Below are 23,754 nucleotides of genomic sequence, written 5' to 3' on the forward strand. Positions count from 1 at the left end.
GTGAATACTTATGTACGTGTGATTTCTTAGGGGTTTTTTTAAATTAAATTTGCAAAAAAATAAAAAATAAATAAAAAACTTTTTATACGTTATCATTATGGGGTATTGTGTGTAAAATTTTGACAAAAATGAATTTATTCCATTTTGGAATAAGGCTGTAACATAACAAAATGTGGAAAAAGTGAAGCATTGTGAATACTTTCCGGATGTAATGATAGGAGTGATTTAAGTCATTTGGCTACACCACTGCACACATAGGCACAACTAAACACACACGCTTGTGTGCTGGACTTTTCAGTCTCATTTACAAATGTGCAAAAGTACACCCTGTCGTTTTTGTTTGCAAATGTGCCCATTTTGCAGGCTGCAGCCAAGGTGTCCGTGTCTGTGGGTGGATGCTACATTTTGCATCTTCTGAGAGGAGGCACAATCAGTCTGGAGTAGCTCTATAGTTTCAGTGGGATGGTTAACAGACATTAGACATTAATATAAATTGTATACCAATGGAGCCACATAAGCCAATTAGCCAGAAGAATGTTGAATAGAAGCATGCATACATCAAAAATAATATGCATGTACAAACCGAACACAGAAATGGAAAAATCAATACCAAAGAAACAAAAACATAAACAAACCATGCCCACCTCAACCAAACCCTTGGTGTGCTTTTTACTAAGGAGTGACTTCCGTCTGGCCACTCTACCACCCCGTATACCTAACCTCAACTGTGGCATACCTGGAGCCCTAAACCTTAGATTCTTAGATGTTGTTGAGATTCTTAATAATGATGATGATTATGATGATACAGACCCTGCGCATATTGCTGGGGTATTGATGAAGTTTTATCAGAATCCATATAAGTCTTGATTAACCTGTAGTTTCGCTGACCTGGACTCCTACTTGCCATTACACTCACCACTTTAACTGCCGAGGCCATGGCTTATTTATCTACCTCTTCCTTTGACACTGGAAGTGGTAGATGAGGCCGTTTGCTTCTTCCTTGGTGGTAAGGTTCCTTGGACTTGATGGTATTCCTGCAAAGCTTATGTACCCCATTTTCTAGAATTATATAATAGTCTGTATGAGGGGACACTGCTTCCATAGTCTATGTCAGAAGCTCTCATTGTCCTGTATAAGTTGGGGGAAGGATTCCTGATTCGTATTGCCCTAGATTCCTTCTTCCCACAGATAATCACACTTATGATCTAGACAAGATGGGATTTATGCCTGGCCCCTCCACCTCCATTAATCTCCAAAATAAGTTTCTTTTTAAGAATTTGCAGGTCTCCAACTGGTAGGTGTCCTTCCCAGTTGTGGTCCCATTAGCTGCTGCTAAAGTTTTTGATTCTGTGAAATGGCCCTTCTTGTGGGAGACCATTCAGTGTTTTGGGGTTGGCTCTGGGAATATTAGGTGGATCGCTTTACCGCATTCAGCCTAATGTTCTGGATCCCTAATGATGTGCGGTCTCATGTTACCTCATTTTCAGTTCTACTACTGTTTCCCAGTTGGCTCATCTACTACACCAGACTTTGATAGCAAATGTGTTCCATAATCAAATGGTAGCCTAGGTGGCTCCAGAAGACACCCCTCTTCAGTCATTACTTGGTGGGAGGGAGCCTAGACCGGGGATCCCCTTATTTACTCAGGCAATACGGATTTGGCACTCAGCATTTAAAGTTTTACAGACTCAGATCCGGCTATCCCTTTGTGGAGTGCTAGGGGAGTTTCTGAGTTCTCAGCGATGCAAACCAGGGAGGTGTGTAACAGGTGGGGAGTGGTCTCTGTTGGGCTGCTATCTGTTACAGGTGTACTCAAATTCTTTGTTCAGCTTCAATGAGTTTGGTATTCACTCCATTCCCCCCATTGTTCAGGACTACCCACTTAAAAAACTTCTATCCACGATTGGCCCTCATTGTACTGTCTCAAGGGATTTTGCTTTTACAAGGGAACACACCGAAAGAGGTATAGCTGCAATACTCAGAGGTGGTAGCCACGGAATACCCGAACTTGTGTAATACAGCAGGCGAAAGTGAGAAAGGTACAGAAAGTGTGGGATTTTGGTAGTGTGCCACAAGGTACACAGATGTGTTGTTACTATTTGTACAACAAGTAGTTTGCAATACGGTACATAGAGGGGTTGGCACTGTTTGGACAGCTTGTAGTGTGTAACGAGATACACATTTGCTGGCACTGTGAGAACAGCGCATAGCATGCAAAGAGAGTCACGGATGTGGTGGCATTGTGGGAACAGCACAGTGTGAAATGAGAGGCACAGAGTATATTGCAATAACTCTCGAGCTCAAAACAGATAGCTAGTGTATCAGAATACACACACCCACACAGATGATAAATACAAACAGGTAGAACTGGCGCAACCAAATACCCTGCCGCGCGACCCACACCAAAATTCACCAGGAATCCCCACAATAGTATATGGAATTTACTCAGTGAGGGCCCAGTGTAGTTGGTTTCCACAATGAAAACAATATATGAGGACTCCGCCTGGAAATACAGCAGATAGAAATGCGGCTATGGAAGTGCTGCGGTCGAGGAAACCGAACACTTTAGTTTAAACCATACTAGAAGAAAACTATACTGGAGAGTCTAGTTCTGGAGCAGGAGCACCTATGTAGATTGTCTTACACTAACTTGCTGATGGGTAATTCCCTGCATGAGTCCTCAGTACTGGAGGTTAGTAGTAGTAACACCTGAGGACACAACTGTATATAGGAGTGAACAAAAAGTCATGTAATAAATATATTTAAAACACAAAAATTACACCAATGTCCACTCACTGTTATATTTGATTTAACCATAATTCTGGAACATGCTGTATTTTAAAGACAGCAAGTAAACGTGATTTAATGAGGTGTTCAGAAAGTGATGGTAGGCAGGAATTTAAAGTAATATTTTAAATTTTTCTACTTTGCACATTTCCAGGCGCAACAGAAATCTCCAATATTGAAATTGTAGCTTTTTTGCACTTTCATAAAATAGTGTCTCTCTTTTTCCTATATCAGTCTGTCAATCTTCCTCCACTTAGCCCCTCCCGCCTCACTGCCTCTCTCTGTCTATTACTAAAATCTTCCTTTACTGTACATGTAAAACTTTTACTGTACATGTAAAACTTCTACTGCAACAACAGACTAGTTGCTGTGTGTCATGTTAGAGGTCCAAGTAACATGTTAAAACCACTGGATAAATGGACAAAATGGTTTTAATAAGTTTAACTAACGAGCCTGTTGGATCATTACATTAAAAGCGACCCCCTTCTCAGGAAGCCAATTTAGTAAGTATAAAACACTTTAATTCCTGCCATCTGTCTAAAATGAGGATTAGCATTCAAGGAGTTGTTATTGTGATTTGGCAAGACAGTTTTGCCAGCTAACCCAGACACCAAAACGCTCAGAGGCAACAATACTGGTTGAAGGGGTTCGCTAAATTTTGTTGACATTGTCATTATGTCGAGATAGACCATGTCGACAATGGTGGAATGTCGACACTGTTTTAATGTCAGTGTATACCTTACCCTAATAGTAACCCTAACCCTAGCACAAGTGGTTACATTCTGACAAGGCAGACATTTAATTATGTCCATCTCAACATTTTCCAGGTGTGAAGATTTGTTGTTATTTTAACCATACCAACATCATGTATGTTAACATTCTGAATGTCAACATTGTCACAGTCAACATAAATAACTGCACTCTACAATAGTTGCTTATCTTCCTAAAAAAAAATCTTAATATAATAATATTTTTATATTAAAATGTGCAGGAGATTGCGCCTAATTTATTTAAGGGGGCTTATAGCTCTGTGATAAGCCCGAGACGAACTATAAAACATAAATGGTTTGGGACTATTTCACACCTAGGGGACATTTAATCCACATATACACTGCTTACCTGCCCTCACAATGAAAACCGTTTATATACTCTGTGTATGAAAGTTCAGATCTGGGAAATCAACCAATTGATGAGCTGTCCATGGCATTCTGTCTTTTCCCAGACACAAAAACTATAGAAGAGATGCATCAAACCTTCTAAAGAGAAAACGTGGAGAAGCTGCCAATTGAAACCAATCAGCTTCTAGATATCATTTATCTACCACAGTGTATAAAATGACAGAAGCGGATTGGTTGATACAGGCAACTTCTCCAATTTCCCTCTTCAGAAGGATTGATACAATTTCTCCATATGAGCTACGCAAAAGTTTATATTCCTGTAAATTTTATACTTTCACTGATTTTCAAGTTTTTATGTCATTTATTATATATTTATAAATTAAATCCAATATTCTTCATTTTGTTTTATTTAACCTAATATGTACAAGATTTGCTCTGGTTATTCCAGTGGCCTTTTATAAAGACAAGAATTGCTTGACAAAGTTAACTCTATGATAGTTTGACTGATTATGCCCATTGCTTGCTAGAGCAGATTGTTACCCATTTCAACACTGGTCTGTCAATTGTTTACTAATAAGTAGCATAGTGTGTGCCAGCGGGTAAATTTGTGTAACAAAGTTGATGCATGAATCATGTGAATGCTGTTGTCTGGATTGTTAACCCTATTGTGTGTGTTCAGCGTGTACTTTATTGTTACACTACTGTGGGGTTCTATTGCCCTCAAACAATAGGTGGTATCAGATAATAATGGGTGCGACTCTTTGGGGGTGCTTCAGCCAATTTATAACCTGTGTAAAGGGGAGGGTAAGATTGGAGTGCCACACAGTCGAGTCACATTATTATGACCACCAGCTAATAGCCAGAGTAACCGCCGTGTGCAGCACGAACAGCAGCTAGATGGGCTGGGAGTGACTCAATAAGGTGCTGGTAGGTTGGCACAGGTATCTGGAGCCATGCTGACTGCAGTGCATCCCACAGCTGCTGGAGTATCTATAAAGCAAACACAAAGATTGAGGTGGTCCCACAGATGCTCAATTGACTTTCAAGTCCGGGGAATTAGGAGGCCTGGGAAGCACTTGGAAGTCTTGGTGGTGCTCGTCCAACCACTGTCGGACATTTCTAGCCATGTGACATGTCGCATTGTCTTGCTGGAAGATCCTATCTGCCTCAGGGAAGACAATCAGCATATATGGGTGTACCTGCTCTGAAAGGATGGATTCATAACCAATTCGGTTGAGTGTGCCTTCCACATGGATGAGTAGGCCCAGAGAATGCCATGAAAATATTCCCCAGACCATAAACGCTGCCAACACCAGCTTGTGTTCTTCCAGCAATGGTTGCAGGTGTTTGTTCTCCGATGTTTCTCACCTGACACACTAACATTCATCCATTCGATAAAGCAGAAAACGTGACTCATCGGAGAAGGCAACCTTTCGCCAATCAGCGGAGGTACAAATCCGATACAGGCGTGAACATTGAAGCCTTTTCCACCGATGCATCTTCATTAGCATAGGTGCACTGACCATCTGTTTGCTTCAGAGCCCCATTCGCAGCAGGGTTCACTGAATTGTCCACATCTGTTGGCCCCCAGGTTCATTCTGAACCTATTATTCCCGAGGTAATCGTGAGACGGTATAGAGGAGGACTGATACAACAGACACACCTGAGAAGAAACAACATACAAAGGCTTCCATCTAGTTTACAAGTGGAACTTACCTTTAACCATGTGAACATTTAATCTTTAAACTCCATACATTTGGAATACCCTGCCTACAGTTATTGCCGAGCAGACTCCTCAGACTTTTTAATTAAAACATCATATGCTATCTGAACACCCTGCCCACAGATTTTGCATAGCAGACCAACTAGATCAGGACATCTTCATCCAATTTATTAACTCTTCATAAATCCTATACATAGTACGAACATCCTGCCTAAAGATTTTGCCGAGCAGACTCGACACTGACACATTCAATCCCCTTTACACAGACTATAACCATTAAATAACACACCAATAGTAATACCAATCACAATTAACCACACACATAGTACAGGATAACAGATTATATTTCTACACCATAGAGTGCTTATTACCCGTAGAATTTGTTCATTTACTTTATTGTGGGAGGTTGGGACACCTCCAAGGGTGAGCAGCTAATGGTCTACATAACACGTGCACAATTGAGAGTATATATAGACGCTTCTATATTTCCTGTGTATTATATGTATGCACAAACACACCATAAAACATTCTCCCCAAGTAGAACTCTGAGAGCGCCTACCATCTTTTCCAATATAACTCATTCTGATGGTGAGCTGCTCCACTGTAGCGTGTCAGTCGGCCCTCAAGCACCTTCGTAGCCGGTGCTCTGCAGTTTCCACGTCGGTTATTCTCAATGGTGCCATTTGTCCAGTCACAATACACCTTTACCAAAGCAGCAAGCAAACAGTTCACAAACTGCACTGTTTCAGAAATACTGCCACCCTTGGCCCGAAAGCCAATAATCATTCCTTTTTACAACTCTGATAGAATCGCCCCTTTTACCCATGACAGCAACGAGTGATGTGTGTGCAGATGGCCTATCGCACACCTTATATACCCACCAAGCCAACGCATGACACGTAACGTAACGTACTTCATGGGCTACGCGCTGCCGACATTAAATGTAGGAAGTGTTCATAACAATGTCGACTGTGTAAACTCCAATAGTAAACATCCACGTCAGGACACAGTGAACTTACATACAGAATGTTACTGACGCAGATAAAGAGTGAAGGACAATCTGCTTCCATGACCCCATTCCTTCAATATCTGATATTGAGAATAGAATCATGTAATATGTATAAGTCATTCATAGTATAAATGATTGTGAGACAATCTTAAGGTGTGGTATTCTGTAATTAAACTGCATTGCATAGGTTATAAATGCAATAATTTTGAATAAAGAACCTTTTCATTTACACTTAAAATATTTTTATGGACATTTATACTTGGATCAAAATATATTTCCATATTAGTAGTATTCCTGAAACTTTGCTTAAGTGAATATTTGAAATAAATACAATGTTAGTGAATTAATAATTTGCTTTCCTAATCCCTTTATTAATAAACATAACACCTAGATGTAAACAGAGGCCTCACAGTGTTTCCTTGATCCTGATCATAAAGCTTATCAAACATCTTTGCACTATGGAGTTTCTGATCTCCCTGGAGAGGGGCTGCAATAGATTGCAAAGTTTGGACTCCATAGTACTTTTGCCGGGTTGGGATCCCAGTGGTCAGAATCCCAACAAGGTTTCAAATACCGACAACGGCCGCTAAGTACCCTAACCCAACCCCTACCTCTAAACCTAACCCTCCCCCTCTGCACCCTAAACCTAACCCCCCCAGTAGCCAACCCTCCCCCACCTAGTGCTTAACCCTCCCACTAACCCCCACTACTTACCGTCGGGCTGACGGCGCCGGGATTCTGACTAGCATCGGGATTCTGGCGCCAGCAATCTGAGCGTCTGTATCCCAACAGTCGGCATTTCAACTATCTCCCCTTTTGTCTCCTTGTGTCCCATTATTTGTCAGATCCAATCTGCTCTTTATATATTTTCTTACTTTATGTTTATAGTCGGTGTTAATGTAATTTTAAATGTTGATGCTGATGAATCAAAGTTCTATTAAAGATATAACTTCTATGGAAAATTAAACTTAAGTTTTAACATTTAATTTATAGCACACCAAGTACTCTTAGTATACATACTTTAATTGCCAGTTCTGTTCTACCACAGTCACAGGCCTTTGATGCAATCTCTGCATATGAAATTCCCGTGGTGTCACCAAGCTTCTGATTGATGGCCTGAGCTACTTCTTCATCAGATTTCTCTTTCTGCTGAACCTGCAAAAGGAATACTTTATTTACAAACACATTTCATACAAAGGAACCCCCTCACAAATAAAGATAAAAAAGTAAGAAAATGGGTTACCTTGTAACATGCCCAATGAGCTAATGTGCGACTGACTCCTTGAAATTCAGGGAGCTTGAGGTGTTCACAAATTTTAACAGCAAGAGGATAAAGTCTTCGTAAAACTAATCTGGATAAATTGAAGAGGACACAATAACGCTTAATACGCTTTTTTTGGGAGGCCTGAGGCAAATAACAAAACTACCAGACAAGTGAAGAATTGAATGAGAACATAAATGTATATACGCTTTTAAGTATATACAGTGCCATGAAAAAAATTTAACAAAAATGTTAAAAAAAATATTCATCTTCCTTGTTTTAACACAGTTGGACCACTTAAGATATTTATTAACAGGCAGCAGTCTTCCTGATAAGTCTCTATTAACTTTAAATACCGAGATGTAACAACATTAGCCCGTTCCTTCTTGCAAAATTGAGATTAGATTAAGAGCAGTAATGGATAGCATGTTTGAGGTATTAGCACAGATTTTCAACAGGAATAAATTCAGGGCTATTTAAAGGACATTATTTCTGTTGAAAGATAAATTTCCTCTACACTTTGAGCTTTTAAGTCAAGGATAGCAGGTTTTTGTGACTATCACTAATGTAAACCATTCGTCGTATCATCAATCTTGACAAAATTGCCAGTACTTGCCACTATAATGCATCCATCCCCATAACAAAGTTGCCAATACCATACCTCACAGTTCGGATGTATTACTTGGCTTGTGTGTAGTATTTGATTTGCATCACACATCTGTTTCATGCCAAATAGCTCCGTATAAGAAAGAGTCCATCATGGACAGATTCAAGCAAGCCCAAAATATGCTATCAATGGTCATGACCAACCTTAGGAAATGTAACAAATGGCTCACCATAGACCTTTGGTGGATCATAGCGCCCAATTGTCACTATTATGGCATCATTGCTCTGATTTGTGGACCCCAAAAGAAAAGTGGACTCACAATAATGAGGTCATGTTTTGGGTGGTTCATTAGAGAGGTGTATTTGTGTTCCAAATTTTCTTTTTAAATGTTTACAAATTGTCTTTGGTGCAAATGATCTTTAAATTAAAAGTAAAACATGTAAAAATGTAGTCAAGTTGCTGGCTGAGAGAGACCAAAGGTGTCTCTTAAAATATGCAAAAAGTTATAGCCTAACTTTCCATATTCAAGAAATCTTAATAATTACATAAATCTCAGCGTTAACAAAAGTAGGTTTATTAAAAGATATATATAAGATGCCGCATGATATTGTTTCCCTTAAATGTAAATGGGAAATGTAGGTCCTCTCCAGGGCGACCACTGGGCTCAGATCTCTCTAATATACATAATTGTGTCCAATTTCAACAAATTATTTTACTCTTGATAGATCCTACCAGAGTCATGTTACTCTTGCCAAGATAGGTGCTTGTGCTTCTACTTATTGCCCTAAATGCCAGGCTTTGGGGTGTGACTTTTGGCATTTGCTTTGGGCCTGCACAGGGGTTCGCTTTAGATTTGGTCTGATAGCAAATTTACAGTCCCAGATGACGCCAGGCTATAACTATTTGGGTTAGAAATTAAAGCGTTTTTTTTAAAGCCACTATTTATAGATATGTCATGAGCCTGTCCACCCTCGCTAAGCCTGTCCACCCTTGCTAAGGTTGATATTGGCCGATCCTGGTGCGCTATGGATTTTCTGAATATTTATAAATGGCGGGCACTTGTTAACCATGCCACAGACCAAGAGAGCTATGTCTATAATAGTAGGAATACTATACAGAAGTTTCATAAACTTTGGGATGGTTCTGTGCACACTGGGTCTCTGAAGGTCTGCCCATAGGACTCCTTTATAGCTGAATTTTCCTCTTCTGTTTAGATGTCCCCACCCGCTGTGTTTGTGTTATAAGCTAAATGTGTTTTACATTTATTTTTACCATGTTCCCTGTATTGGTTGGCATGCACATTGCTTCTAAAATGCCTGTGCTATTACGGTGTACCTTGTAGGCACATGTAGTACTTTGACCTTTTCTGCCTATTTTGTTATTTGTGTTTTTCATTATGTTATATAAACCAATAAAAACTCTTGATTAAATGATATATAGAAGCACATTATTAGCAGATAATAAAAGAAAACCTATATTCACACAGTACATAATTAAGTATGCTTTGAGTTCACATAGCACTTTAAATGAAATCCAATCCAGACATTTCAGTAATTAGATTCCAATTAAAGATAATGTCCTTAAATCACAGTCAATGTACAAATATAATCGGCTGTATACCTATGGGACTTTAGGAATCTATCAGAGTTTACAGATGCTGTTGCAGTCCCTCCAGTATGTCAGGGGTTAATGCTGTTGTAACAACAAGCTTCCTTAGGATCCCACCTTATTATTACTATTACCTCTAGTACATAAATTGAGAGGAACCCAGTAGCAGCCTGTCAGTGCTTCATGTTCAGGCAAGAGATGAGTGACCACTGAACTTTCAATGGAAGAGAGTTTTCATTTATAGCCGTACAAAAGATTAGATTGATATACACCTAGCCCAAACTCAGGGCAGTGTCTCACTTTGTTGCAATTTTTTAGGCCTTGGTTCCCAAACCACTTACTACACTGCTATTCTAGTGACTGAACTTAAAACACAGTACTTTATATTTCTTAATGATCCCCTCCTGAAGAGAGTCACTATTATAAGGGATAGGACACCATCCAGTCTTCACTTGATCAAGTATTGCAGCTTGTTTGGCCTGCAAACGCGCTCTCACCTACCACATGCAGGTCTGCCCATTGCTTAGGCCTCTACGGAGCTTTCAAACCAGCTCATAGGTATGGTCATAACTATTATTAATCTTGTAGGGGAGGACCAAAGCCCGAATAGGTGGGCAAATAGCGTCATCTAGTCTGTAACACCATAATCTATTAATATTTTTATATTAATACTGTCATCCCAAGTGCTGCCAAACATCACTGGCAGTTGATGTAGCTCCCCTATTTGAATAGTGAGTGAAGGGTTGGGGGTAAAGATACAATATTGGGTGCAGGGTTATGGGGTAAGGGTACAGTACTAGTAGCAGGGTTAGGGGATAAAAGAACAGTACTGAGTTAAGTGTTGAAGGATAAGGACAGGGAATCGGTATGAATGACCGCCGGACCTATGCCCGACGGTTCAAATACAGACAGTGGATGCCCGACGGAGGAGATCTCGACAAGGTAAGAATTTAACCTATCCCTAACCCTCCCTTAGGGGTGCCTAAACCTAACCTCCCCCTTTAGTGCCTAACCCTAATCCCCCCTGTAAGTGCCTAAACTTAACCCCCCCTTCACCGAACCCAAAACCTAAGTCTCCTTGGGGGGGGTGCTAACCCTAACCCCCCTTTCCCTAGCCTAACCCTAACCTCCCGTGGTGTGCCTAACCCTAAGTCCCCCCGGGAGCCCTAAAACCTAACCCTCCCCCCCGTGGCTGTACCTTCACTCAGTATGCCATCGGGCTCCCGGCGTAGGTATAATGACAGGCGTCTGGATTTAAAGACACCTATCATTAGTCCCCTGTCGAGATAAGAGAGTCGGGAAGCCGGCGGTCGGCATTGCGACCGTCAGCTTCCTGACTGCATCCCGTTACTCCATAGGTGAGGGAGGGGAATAAGTTACAACAAGTATGAGTGAGGGTAATGTGTTATTACAGATGTAAGGGAGGGATTGTATTTCTACACAGGTGATGGAGGGGAATGTCGAATGTGTTACAATACGGGCAAGGGAGGGAAATGTATTACTACAGAGGTGAGCGAGGATAATGTGTTACCTACAGAGGTGAGGGAGTGGAATGTGTTCGTACACAGGTGAGAGAGGGTAATGTCTGAATGCAAGGTACAGGGTGAACGCAAGCAGCTTTGCAATTCCGTCCTTGCTAATATGCAATGCAGCAGGAGGTGTATGACACCCCCTGCTGCATTTGTGATCCCACCCACTGCGGCCGAGGTCACAGGCTGAGATCACCATCGTAACGATCGGTCGCGATGGTGGATGGCGCGGGCCACCGATCAGCTGAGTAAGCCTCCGCTGAATTAGCCGAAACAATTGTAGAACATTAGTCCACAAAAAGTACCTGTCAAGCAGGACTGGAACAGTGAGTTGTTTGTATCTGGAGACATGTCAAGGATAGCTCAGTGCAGTATTACATAATATTATAATAATCAATATAAAACAACATTTTATCAGCTCACTAACAAACATTCATTTTCACTAACAGTCTTTGGGGGAAATAAAATGTTTTTTGCGCTCCTGTCTGAGCTAATCAAATGTTTCTGCCGAGAGGCACAAATGCATGATTTCGGCTCGCAGCCTCCTGATGTGGCAAGCAGAAATCAGTGAAAATTCCCTCATTTGGATGCAGGACTTTAGACGGGTTTAGCAGTTTATGCGTCTAAACCTAGTCTATTTTGGTGTGACATGCGCGAAAAACAAACAATTGAATATCGCCCTCTATGTTGTTATTTGTATTGCTCCCTGTTCCTTTAGTGAACATCTTTAACATTTATTCCAGTTCTCATATCTGCTGGTCACCTGACCGTGAGTGGCTCGTTTCCTTGGGCTGGCCAGTGGCCTGCCCTAGCTACAGATCCATCCCTCCCCTTTCTGTTACTCCCCTCCCTCTCCCCTCCAAACTCCTCCCTTCCTGGCACCCCTGACACCCCCCCCCCCCACACACACACCAGTTACCCTTTCGTGCACTCTCTCCCCTCACAGCTCAGACTACCCCCTCCCCCACACAGGTTCCCCTTTCATGCACTCTCTCCACTAACACAGCTCCAATTTCCCTCCCCTCCATTTGTGGCACCCTCTCCCCCCCCACACACACACAGGTTCCCCTTTCCTGGTCTCTCTCCCCTCACGGCTCCAATCTCCATCCCTTCCCCCATCCACGGCACCCATTCCCCCACACCAGTTATCCTTTCCTGCTCGCGCTCCAAACTACCCCCCCTTTCCGCCACACAAGTTCCTCTGCCCTGATGTCTTCCCTCTCAGATTCCCCTTTCCTGGTCACAAACCCTCCCATTCCTCCCTACTTGACTCATTACAGGAGGGCCAAAATGCTCTGTTCCCGGACTTCCCTATTAATTTATGATTACCATCACCTGTGTTGAAACACCTTTCTTATCAATTAATAAGTACAACACGGGCGATGGCGATCATATAATAAGAGGGAAGTCCAGGAAAAGAGCATGTTGTCCCTCCTTGAATAAGTAATGTAGGAAGGTATGCAGACCCGCGAACCGTCCCTCCCCCCACAGGTTCCCCTTTCCTGCCCAAACCCCCCCCCCACTCACGACACATCCTCCCCCGCACCGGTTCAACTACAGCAGAAAATTAACACTGAAAGTGGGAAGAGCCAAACATCATCTTGACCTTCCATACTCCGACACAGCTCCATGGTTACACTTATGATTTATTAATAATATGTACAGGTTGAGTCTCCGATAACTAAAATGCTTGGGACCAGGGGTATTTTGGATAAGGAAATATTCTGTATTTTGGAATATTTGCATATCATAATGAAATATCTTGGGAATGGGACCAAAATATACACACAGAAAGCATTTATGTTCTATATACACCTTATACACACAGCCTGCAGGACATTTTATACAATATTTTCAATAATTTTGTGGCTCAAACAAAGTTTGTGTACATACATAAAATTCAGTTATGTTTCATATACACCCTATACACAAAGCCTGAAGGTAATTTTATACAATATTTTTAATCATTTGTGACTTAGACAAAGTTGATGTACATCGAACCATCAAAAATCAAAGGTTTAATTATCTCAGTCAAGCCAAAAAAATTCCGTATTTCGGAATATTTGGATATCGGAGACTCCACCTGTAGTAACAATATATTAGAAATGAAGAGCTCTGTAGGTTCATAGTCATCATGTTGACATTTAAAATGTCAACACCATAATGTCAACATGATCATGTCGACATCCACAATGTCAACAGTGACATAATGTCGACAGCCAGAATGTCAACACATGGTTAGAATTAGGCTGCAATTAGAGTAGGGTTAGGCTGCACTTAGGGTTAGTCTGTAGTAAGGCTTCAATTATGGTTATGGTGCAATTAGGGTGGAGATAAAGTTGCAATTTGGGTGAAGGTTAGGCTAAAATTGAATTGTCGACAGAGCAATTAGAGGTGAATCTCTAAAAGTATTGGGGGCCCTTCAAAATGTTGCATGGGTGGTCAAAGTGACGTGTTGTGGTATGTGGAAGCAGGTGGGATGATCAGAGTGACAAGTGTGGTGTTTGAAAGCAGGTGAGGTGGTTTGAGTGACATCTGGAGGCATGTGAGGAGGTGCGAGTTAGTATGTGGTGGACATGCAGGGCGGAAAATGTGCTCTGCTGCTCTCTTTTTCAGGTGTGTGCATGACTCCCAATTATGGAGTTTTGGGACATAAGTTCTTCCATGCATACATAAATATATATAATTGGGGGTGCACCATAATACGTGCTTGCTCCAGGCACCTCTGCTACCGTGCCAATTCTTTCTGCCACGCTTCCGGGATCTGCATTCCACTGTGGAACGCAAACTGGAAGGTGTCGTCTGCTCCAGATAGCTGGCACTTCTGGGTGCCATTAACCAGGAAGTGGACCAACCTGGGAGCCATGAAGTTGCCTCCGACATTGGCCTGTGGGCCAATATAGTCCGCAAGGTAATTGGGTCTGGCTCGATTCATCCTGACAGGTCAGACTTCTGTGGGGGGCTGGGGCATACAATGTGGGGACCAATGTGTTCTATTTTTTTCCTGTGGAAGGCAATGTGTGTGTGTTTTTTCTGTTGGGGCCAATGTGTTTTATTTTATCATATGAGGGCCAATGGGTTTTATTTTATCATGTGAGGGCCAAGGTGTTTTATTTTTTTTTCTTGCGCAATGTTTTTTGAGTTGCACCGTGCATATATCCCAATGGTGTTTGTAAAGAGTCGCAATACAGATTTAGACGCACACATGAAGAAGTGTATTAGAAATGTGTTGTTCGGTTACAGAGGGTTGGCTAATCAGACGCAGATTTAACTTAGTATGGGAGTGGAGGCCCTAGGTACTGGTATCCAGAGCCAGGCCATCGCCAGCACTTGCGGGGACATGACAGACCAGCCATCCACATCAGCTGTCACAGCACTGTCACTGTATAGATTCTGACTGGCTTCTCCGGGAGCACTGAGCACCCCCTAAGATTGATAAACATGGGGGTGTTCTCCATGACGCCACACCTATCATTCAGACGCTCATCTAATATCTCTGTTGGGGGTGTGGAACGGAAATGCTCTTTCTGGAACAGGGTGCCAAAATGTATAATTACAGCACTTATTATAACATAAAAAGGGGACCATAGGAATTATGAAATATATAAAGGGGACATATACTGTATTTTGACAATACGCATTTTAAATGTGAAGGGGCCATAATACTTATTTTGAATATAAAGGAGGCACATAAATATTGTAAATAACGACACCACCAACATACATTTCATTTTAATATTATATAGGTACAATGTGAAGGGGAATGTGTGGTTTTTTTTTTTTTAGGGGGGGGTTTATGAAAACCTTTTTAGTTTTTATGTTTGTTTTTTTTACAGAGGACATTGCAAACTGCCTGCAATTTGAGCTATCTTGTTCGTTACAATCAACTCTTTGTGTTATGCCATTTTTTACGGCGGGTATTATTGCGGTTTGTATATTTTTGTATATCTAAGGGTTTGTATAATTTTTTCCATCCAGTGGTTTTGCTTTGAAAAGTCTGTCAGCTTCTCAGGCACCCAAAAACGGAGATTTACTTGGCATTGTTCTTTACATATTCTTTCCTAAAATAAATCATTGTTTACTGTACATATTCTTTCCTAAAATAAATCATTGTTTACCTTTAGTGTATTTTGAAATGTATTTATGTTTTAACAGTGATTATTTGTGTGTGTACAGAATTTTGTAGCTATAAATTTGGTTTCAGGATGCAATTTGTTAGTTAAGTGGAAGCTAAGCGTTCCACTCAGGTCTTTGTTATACTTACATTTAATTTGGAAAGAAGCTGCACAGCAATAAAACATCAAAATTACAAGTATTTTTTCTTTAACATAATGTTACTTAAAGCACTGTATATACCTTTAAGCACTTTATTTTTTTTGTCAGATTCATGATTTAAAAGGATACTGTAGAATACTCAGGGGGATTCCAATCTGATAGTAATTGATAGCATTGAGAACACGAAGATCACGACACATATTAACAAAATCTGAAGGTGAATATGAATCTAGAAAACATTTTCCAAAAGAAGCAGCCTACAATTATAAAAAAAAAAAAAAGAGGAATTAGTGTCATTAACAAAAAAAACAAAAAAAAAAACTGTGTAATACAGAGACGCCATGTTTTTTAAATAATTTTTTTACACAGAAGAGAGAAAATGGAGATCACAATGTATTATTTATAGAATTACCCATACGCAATAAGCATCCCGGTACAATATGAATATAACTTGGCAGGGGGTCTGGGACATGAGTTATTGGAGAACAAATTATCATATCTCAAGTACAACATTTGGTAACCATAATGCTTTAAGTCAATTTATAATTAGAATGGGTGAGGGTAAACAAAGGTAGACCTGAGGAAAAACAGGCCTTACAGTCCCAATGCTGTATTAATTTTATAGAACTAGTCGATGAAGTGTCTGGTCTTGCATCAAAAAAGAAAAAGAATTTTTAACATTCCATTACACACCCTGCTGTCTTAAATAAACAACTGTACACAAAATACTGACCCTAAGGGATCTGGTGAAAGTCATTATTTTGGAGTCAATAATAATTACAAAAAAAACCATTTCTTAAATTCTAAATTATATGATGAAGTTGGCAAGAAGAGTGATATATTTCTTAGAATGTAAGCACACAGGCAGAGCTGTCTTCCTCTGTTCTATTCTCCCAGAGGAGACTACCTTTAAAGCCCAGGGGGTCTACACTGCCTGCTCACTGCTCTGTGCTCTCTGACAGTCTGTGTATCCGGCATGTGCACTTATGCTGGGTCATGATCGCACACATGCGCACAAAACTGACAAGACGACCAGGTTTCTAGGGACAGCATCAGCTGCAGCCCCTAGAAGCCAGATAGGGCTGCCATTATAGCAAAAGAGTGGCTTCTAATTGCAGTCCCAGAGGGAGAAAACACCTGAGGAAGCTGGGTGACCATAGCACAGGGAAATGCGTTGAGCTTATATATCTGGACTCCTGTTACTCTATTGGACTTTTGTTTAGACTTTGATCCTCCTTGGAACAATCTGCAGTGTTCTGGATACCTGGTGGATACTCCTTCAGCCCGATCATCTGCAAATTTGGTTGCTAAAAGGACTATTTGGACATATTCACGTACTGGTAATACCTTGCTGCTAAAATCGGATCCTTTAAGGACACAAAAGAGAAAGTCCTAATTTAAACATCGATTAATACAGGAACCAGTCTGATATTGTATGACCCAAATATACTAATACACGTGTGACCTAGTCAGTGGTTGCCTGATTTTGTTTTATTTATTAATTTTTTGTGGTTTTTAATAAAAGTGTATTTTCTTTAACATATACTGTTCATCATATATTATGTAAATTAGTGCTGGTTTTACTACTTCTCCCCGTGGGAATGCCTGTCCAGCTGGGATTAGCAGGGAGCGCTTCCAATGGGAAGACACTGCCACTGCTAGGCTGTGGGTGGTGGATTTTACCTAGTTAAAATCTTTCACTACTCCCAGCACTATTCCTGTCACTATTGCGCATTTATTCCCTTGTCAACATTTTCCCCACCGGTTACTGTTATACTGTCTGTCCGTGCACATAGTGGGTACAGGCTCATTGAGTGCGGTTTGCTCCCTACATTGATTAATGCATCTCACTATCCTATCCTCTAAACCCCCTGTCCTTTAACTGTGTTTTGTTTAATAATGCAGGCTCCATGTTTATTGTATGTATTTATGCTATATTTATTAATTCATCGTTATTACCACTGTATGGCACTACAGACATATTGTGGCGCTCTAAAAATAAAAGTTAATAATAAAGAAGTAGTATAAGAATAACAAGGACATTGAGTGGAGAAAATTTATATTACCCAAAGTATTAAGGTCAACTTGTTAATAGAAACCGTTAAAAGTGAAACCTCCTTCTGGCTCCGGTCCCAGGCAGCCTCACAATCTCATTATATTAGGTATTTGTCCCGATCCTGAAATCATTTTATATTTACTACTAGTATATCCTACTAAATGGTTTGCTAAACTCAGCCCATGTTACATTATTCCTAGATAGGGTCCCCAATTCATGTCAGAGTTACAGTGCTACATCTTTACTACATGGCACAGGGGTGGAATGAGAGGCGGAGCAGCCGATGCATTGTGCTAGGGCCCTCTGCAATAAAGGGGCCTGCAGCCAGCGGCATTATAATCAGACAGATTAAGTCATTATTACACACCACCGCTGCGGGCCACGACAAAGAGGAAGGATGTTGTCTGGCTGGAGATGCCCTCCCTTCCCCTACGCAGAGATGCTGGTTAGAGGCGCACAGTCCGTGCTGCCTCTGCTTACTGCCATGATATACTGCAGTCGTGCACTAGGACCCGCAGCAGACTGCTGGAGGCGAGTTACTCCATGTAACGGAGAGCCCCATGAGACCTTAATTAAAACTGTGCCACCACAGTCTATATATTTATAATTGTGCTGCCATCACTGGTAATATACTGTATACATGAGTACAACATCTGGTGCACCAAAAAGCAAAGCAACCCTACAAACATTCCTGGCTGCAAATGGACGATCCAAATAACCTGTACCTGCAACTAACCCTGTGTTTACCTGTTCCTACCTGGTTAAGTCAAGCAAATAAGAAGACATTTGATTGCACGGATATGGATTTTGTTACATCCTCACACTGAAATGCCACTTAAGTACATCTTATAAAATTAATTGGTTGGTCGGTCTGTTTGTTTGATTATCCAGTTATGCATTCCGACACTCCTTCACTGATTGGGATGAAACCAATGCAAGGTGGTCCAGTTGGATCGTGGCCAGGTTTTAGGGGGGCTAGGGTCCCGGTCGGATCTCCCGTTGGTGTACGCTGGGCAGAACTTTGACCTGGGGAGTCTGTTCTGAGCCTTCCACTGGATGGATTTCAATGAAAACTTCACAGAGGGGTGACAATTGGTCTGGGATGCCTAATGGAGTGGTTGGGGTCCCGGTCGGACCTCACGGTGGAGTGCGCCAGGCACAACTTTCCTCATGGGTGTGTTGAAAGAGCTGCATAGCAGCCAATTATATTTAAAATATTTACAGTTACATCCAACTCATTGCTAACTTAATAACTTGATGATTTAAGCCCAGGCAACGCTGGGTACTTCAGCTAGTTGGTAATATAACATGTTAAGACGGGGAAATCTGTACATCGTACATCAGCTATGTTTGCTGAAGATATTTTGTGTCTCAGCCTGTTTTACTCCTCTATACCATTTGGAAAACGTTTGCAGAACTTGACCATCTCTATTTCATAATAATATTCTTCCAAATCAGAAGCTCTAAACATTGTTTTAGTCACTAAATCTGTGAGGTGGTGTTCCAGCAGACATTCCGTTTGAAATGACAGGAGTAACGCTTAAATATTGCCTTTCCCCTCTTTGACATTAACCACTTAACTGTCGACCTCTCATGGCATGCGATGGCAGGCAGATGGGTTTTCCTGCTGCAGTCGCTTGCCATGCAACCGCAGGCTCTGCTGCTCTCCGGCGCCATGGAAGAGGTAATACTTCCCTCTTCCTGAAGGGACCAGGCTGTGTGGTAGGTGGTCAGTATCCGCCGACATCACATGCTTTTTGTGCGCCCCAGAATGCCTTGCAATCGGATTTCTGAGGCAGTCATTCAGGAGGCCGGCTGGAGGGGAGCTGAAGTTCCCCTCTGATCGCCGATCTCTTCATAGACAGAGGAGCTGATGTGTGATCATCAGCCCCTCTGCTACTTCCTGCTTAGAGGGGACTGATTGGTCCCTTTTGAGTTGCATGTAGCACGCTCCGCTGTGCTCTGCAATAAGGTGAAGGGGTAAGACTGACACAGATGAGGGGGAGTAAATAGGGGGAGGGGGAAAATTTTGGCACTGGGGGTGGATTACGCTGCCTCACAAAAAGGCTTTGTGTCTGGGGGGGTTATATATTAAAATATTACACATACAATTGACACATGGGGAGGGGGGCCCATTGACACTGGGGGTGAAGGTGAGGGCTCTGCCACTGGGATCTATTACCACTAGGGGGGGTGAGGGGTGATAATGCTGGGGATCTAGGGATCTCTTGCCACTGGGGCAGTATTCCTGATAGGGATGGGTGGGGGGCAAGTGATTTTACATGGAGGCCTATGGTCTTGGGTGGGTCATCCCCCAGGTATATATTTTTTAACTAAAATATTTTTATATATTTTTAAAATTACATTCTAAATTTTATGAAATAAAAACAACAATTTCTGATTGTTCAGTTACGTGGTTAATTATGCCATTTTTGATAGTCAAAGCAGATCTGCACAGAAATTAACACACTGGTTTTACTCCCTGTCCTTGGTTCTTTATGATCATCCTAGTTCGAACAAAGTTAAACACTGCTTTGTGTCAAATGAAACGAAACATATAGATTTATGATGTAGAGAAAATATATGAGCCAGATAAGGTCAATGATCAAGGTGGCTTTGATATGTTTTAAGCTGGGTACACATCAGACGATATGTACCCAGCCTGACGTCACGGGCGACTGTACCAGGCATGCGGCAATTGCATACACACTTGGCGATGCCAGGTCAGAAGTGGGGAGGGACGTGCAATGCTGCAACCCGTGGGAGCACACATATCATGGGTAGACATTAGACAATGTACCCGCTATGTCGCTCCTATACGTGGGATCGGACCACATATAGGACCTCATTCAGACCCAGTCGCAAGCGCTGCACGCTCGCAACCGGGTCGATGTTTTGGTCCTGCGGCCGCACTGCACGTGCACAAGCCCCGGAGCGAGAGAGAAACTCTCTCGCTCCGGAGCTCACTACAAAAGGGCTGGCTGTCGATGTTGATCGACAGCTCGGCCCGTTTTGTAGGCGGGGCGGGGGGTGGTTTCACAAACGGAGGCGTTCCTTAAGGAACACCTACCGTTTTGTGGGCGGCCGCACTGACATCAGCAGTGATGTCAATGGGGAGCTTCCTGCTCGATCAGAGCAGGAAGCTCCCTTGGGCTTGCGGTTGCCGAGACCCAACCTTAGTGTCTCGTCGCAAGCCCCGATGGTCTTGACCATCGCGACCATCAACGTGGTCGGTCGCTAAGCTGTGGGTGGTAACCCACAGCTTAGCTAGCGACCAAGAGGCCGCACTAGAAAAAGCAAGCGGCCGCCCTCATTCAGAGCGAGCGGTCGCTTCTTGCGACCGCCTCTGAATGAGGGCCATAATCTAGTGTATATCCAGCTTTACCCATAAGAAGTTACTCAACAAACAAAAGAAAACAACACCAGCCCTGAAGCCACAGGTCCCCAGGCTACAAATCAATATTTCATACAGTAATCTACTAAACACATGTGACTCATTCCCACCTACATCACACTGCTCTCAACAAATGTCCCTTATAACAAACAGCAAGTCTTCCACTTAGCAGAATTTAGTGCAGCTAACATAATCTGCCCCTGATTGGGTATACATGAGAAAAAAAATGCTTGTAATCACTACAAATAATTTGAGTTAATGTCACGCCAATTATGTATTTGTGGCAAAGTTAAACTAGAGAGCCTTTAAAATAACCTAAAGTTATGGTGCCCAGACACAAATGATGGTACTGGTAAATGGCTAGCTGCAGAGGGAGTTTGCTCAGAAGCAACTATATATCAGAGTTTTTCATGTTGTATTCACAGCATTGCTTGTATATTAAAAATAGAAGAATCTGGTAAAACAAACATAACAATTGTACCCTATTTGTTTTACTTACTTTTAGCAATGATTTCTGCATTTCTGGTGAATGTTCATAACCACTTGCTTCAATACATTTAGCTACTGCTACAGGAAGAAGGTTTTGATCCTTTATTTCGCGCAGATAATCATCAGCCTTCTGGCTCTCTTTCTAAAAGAAAGAAAATAAGAAACTAAGTCTAACCACTGCAGAATAAGGTTTATTTGGTAAATAAGCTGACCTCACTGCACGTGGTATGCGACGTGTGCAGCTATTAAGATAGCTAAACCAAAATCTCTCTATTGTAGCACAGAGCTGGGTTCACTGTAGCAGTAGCAGATCAATGGAAGTAACCATTCAAGGATATGATCCTTCACAGCTGAGGAAACTTTACAGTCTGTCAGACACATTCATAGTAATATAACATGGTTACTAGCTTAGAGCAGTCAGTGCAAAACAACTAGATAAAGGCAAAAACATATCAGAGCTACATTCAATAGGCTAGCAGAATACAGAAAACACTAGTAAAATACATTACATCTAAAGCAGCAAAAAAAAAAAAGTATCAGAAGAGCTGTAGATACAGGACACTCCCCGTATGATATCTGTAGAAATCACTATTCAAGTGAACAAACACGTGGGAAAAGAACAGTTCAGTAGCAGTACATGCATAAGTAACTAAGCATAATATTTATGAGACATAAGAAGTACAGTCTCTGTGATTTGTCTGACGAAAGTTCCAATAGTCCTGTCTTTGACCACTTTAATAAACGTTCAAGCCGATGTAGCTCAAACTGATTCTTGATGACAGTACTTGAGAACCGGGTGGTTACTAGCGGGTGGATTTCTGCATCAACTTCAGAATTTACCAATTTTAAGCTGTTTTTCACAGCGAATAATTCATCACCAGGATGTAGTAAGAATTCTGGTCCTGTTATTCAAGTTGCACTCATCAAAAGTGCTGCAGGAACTGACCAACTGACATGATCTGCTGGGTATTTCTCTGTAGACACATAATTCCACTGTTCCAGACTAGAAGATCTGCTCTACTCTGTTGTTAACACACACATGGAGGGCCTGATTCATAGGTGGACGCTAATGCATGCACAGCAGCCACTTTCTGCGGAGTCACAATGCAAATGCTAGTTTTACCCTTCCCCTTGTGTTCTAGTGTGCGCCAGACAGTGCAAGCCCTGAGACACCCACTTTCAATGCCTGTGGATAGTGCAACTCCGCCGGTGGCTCTGAACACACTGCCATCGGCTCACCATGGAGACTTGCACCAGCCTATTTCAGGCGCAGTGTCTCCTTCTGAAATTGCCCTGAACATGGCCTCTATAGCGGAGAATGCAGCAGCATTCACCGACACTCCCATAACATGAGCAGCTACCTCCCAGTCATCACCTAGGATCACCCATGGTTTTGCCTCTACAGTTCTAATGCCAACAATCCCATACGCATAAGCATGACTATGAGTACACTCCGGTGAACAAACGTGCCACTGGGAATTTCAGAGCTTTTCGCGCATGCGCAAATAATCACTCAACTGTGCAAACATCGGCATTTCGTCCAACTCTGAATCAGGCCCAGAATCTTCTAGTTTGACTCTGTATGCAACCTAACCCGACCTTACTATCAGTGTAGAATTTAACATTGTCTGGTTAAACGTCCATTTCTGCTAATATTAGCTCACCTATTTCTGCTGCCAGAACAACTCCATACAATTTAAGTCTTGGAGTAGTGTGCTCAGGGTGAGGTGCTAACTTAGCTTTGCCTAGAATTAATCCAACATGGCAGGCTCCATTAAGATTTGTTACTTTTAGTGAAGCGACTGCAGCTATGGCCTCAGTTGAAGCATCTGAGAATATGCAAATCTCGTTGCGCTTTGCAGCAATGAATGACACAGAGGAGTAACAATGTGGAACTT

General features: G+C 41.8%; 1 protein-coding gene across 2 annotated transcripts in view; it reads right to left on the reverse strand.

Annotated features, from left to right (window-relative positions):
* Positions 1 to 23,754, reverse strand: part of VPS16 (VPS16 core subunit of CORVET and HOPS complexes) — a 192,969-nt gene that overhangs the window by 41,099 nt on the left and 128,116 nt on the right. For both annotated transcript variants that reach the window (XM_088451038.1, XM_088451037.1), the window contains exons 12-16: positions 21,867 to 21,998; positions 16,047 to 16,174; positions 11,948 to 11,983; positions 7,881 to 7,989; positions 7,658 to 7,792 (exon numbers count right to left, since the gene is read on the reverse strand). In XM_088451038.1, the coding sequence (XP_088307164.1) occupies positions 7,658 to 7,792; positions 7,881 to 7,989; positions 11,948 to 11,983; positions 16,047 to 16,174; positions 21,867 to 21,998 (540 nt within the window). The remainder of the gene's footprint in view (positions 1 to 7,657; positions 7,793 to 7,880; positions 7,990 to 11,947; positions 11,984 to 16,046; positions 16,175 to 21,866; positions 21,999 to 23,754) is intronic.

Source organism: Taudactylus pleione, unplaced genomic scaffold (assembly GCF_031769625.1).
Source record: "Taudactylus pleione unplaced genomic scaffold, aTauple2 ptg000536l, whole genome shotgun sequence".
In the NCBI taxonomy this organism is placed as follows: domain Eukaryota; kingdom Metazoa; phylum Chordata; class Amphibia; order Anura; family Myobatrachidae; genus Taudactylus; species Taudactylus pleione.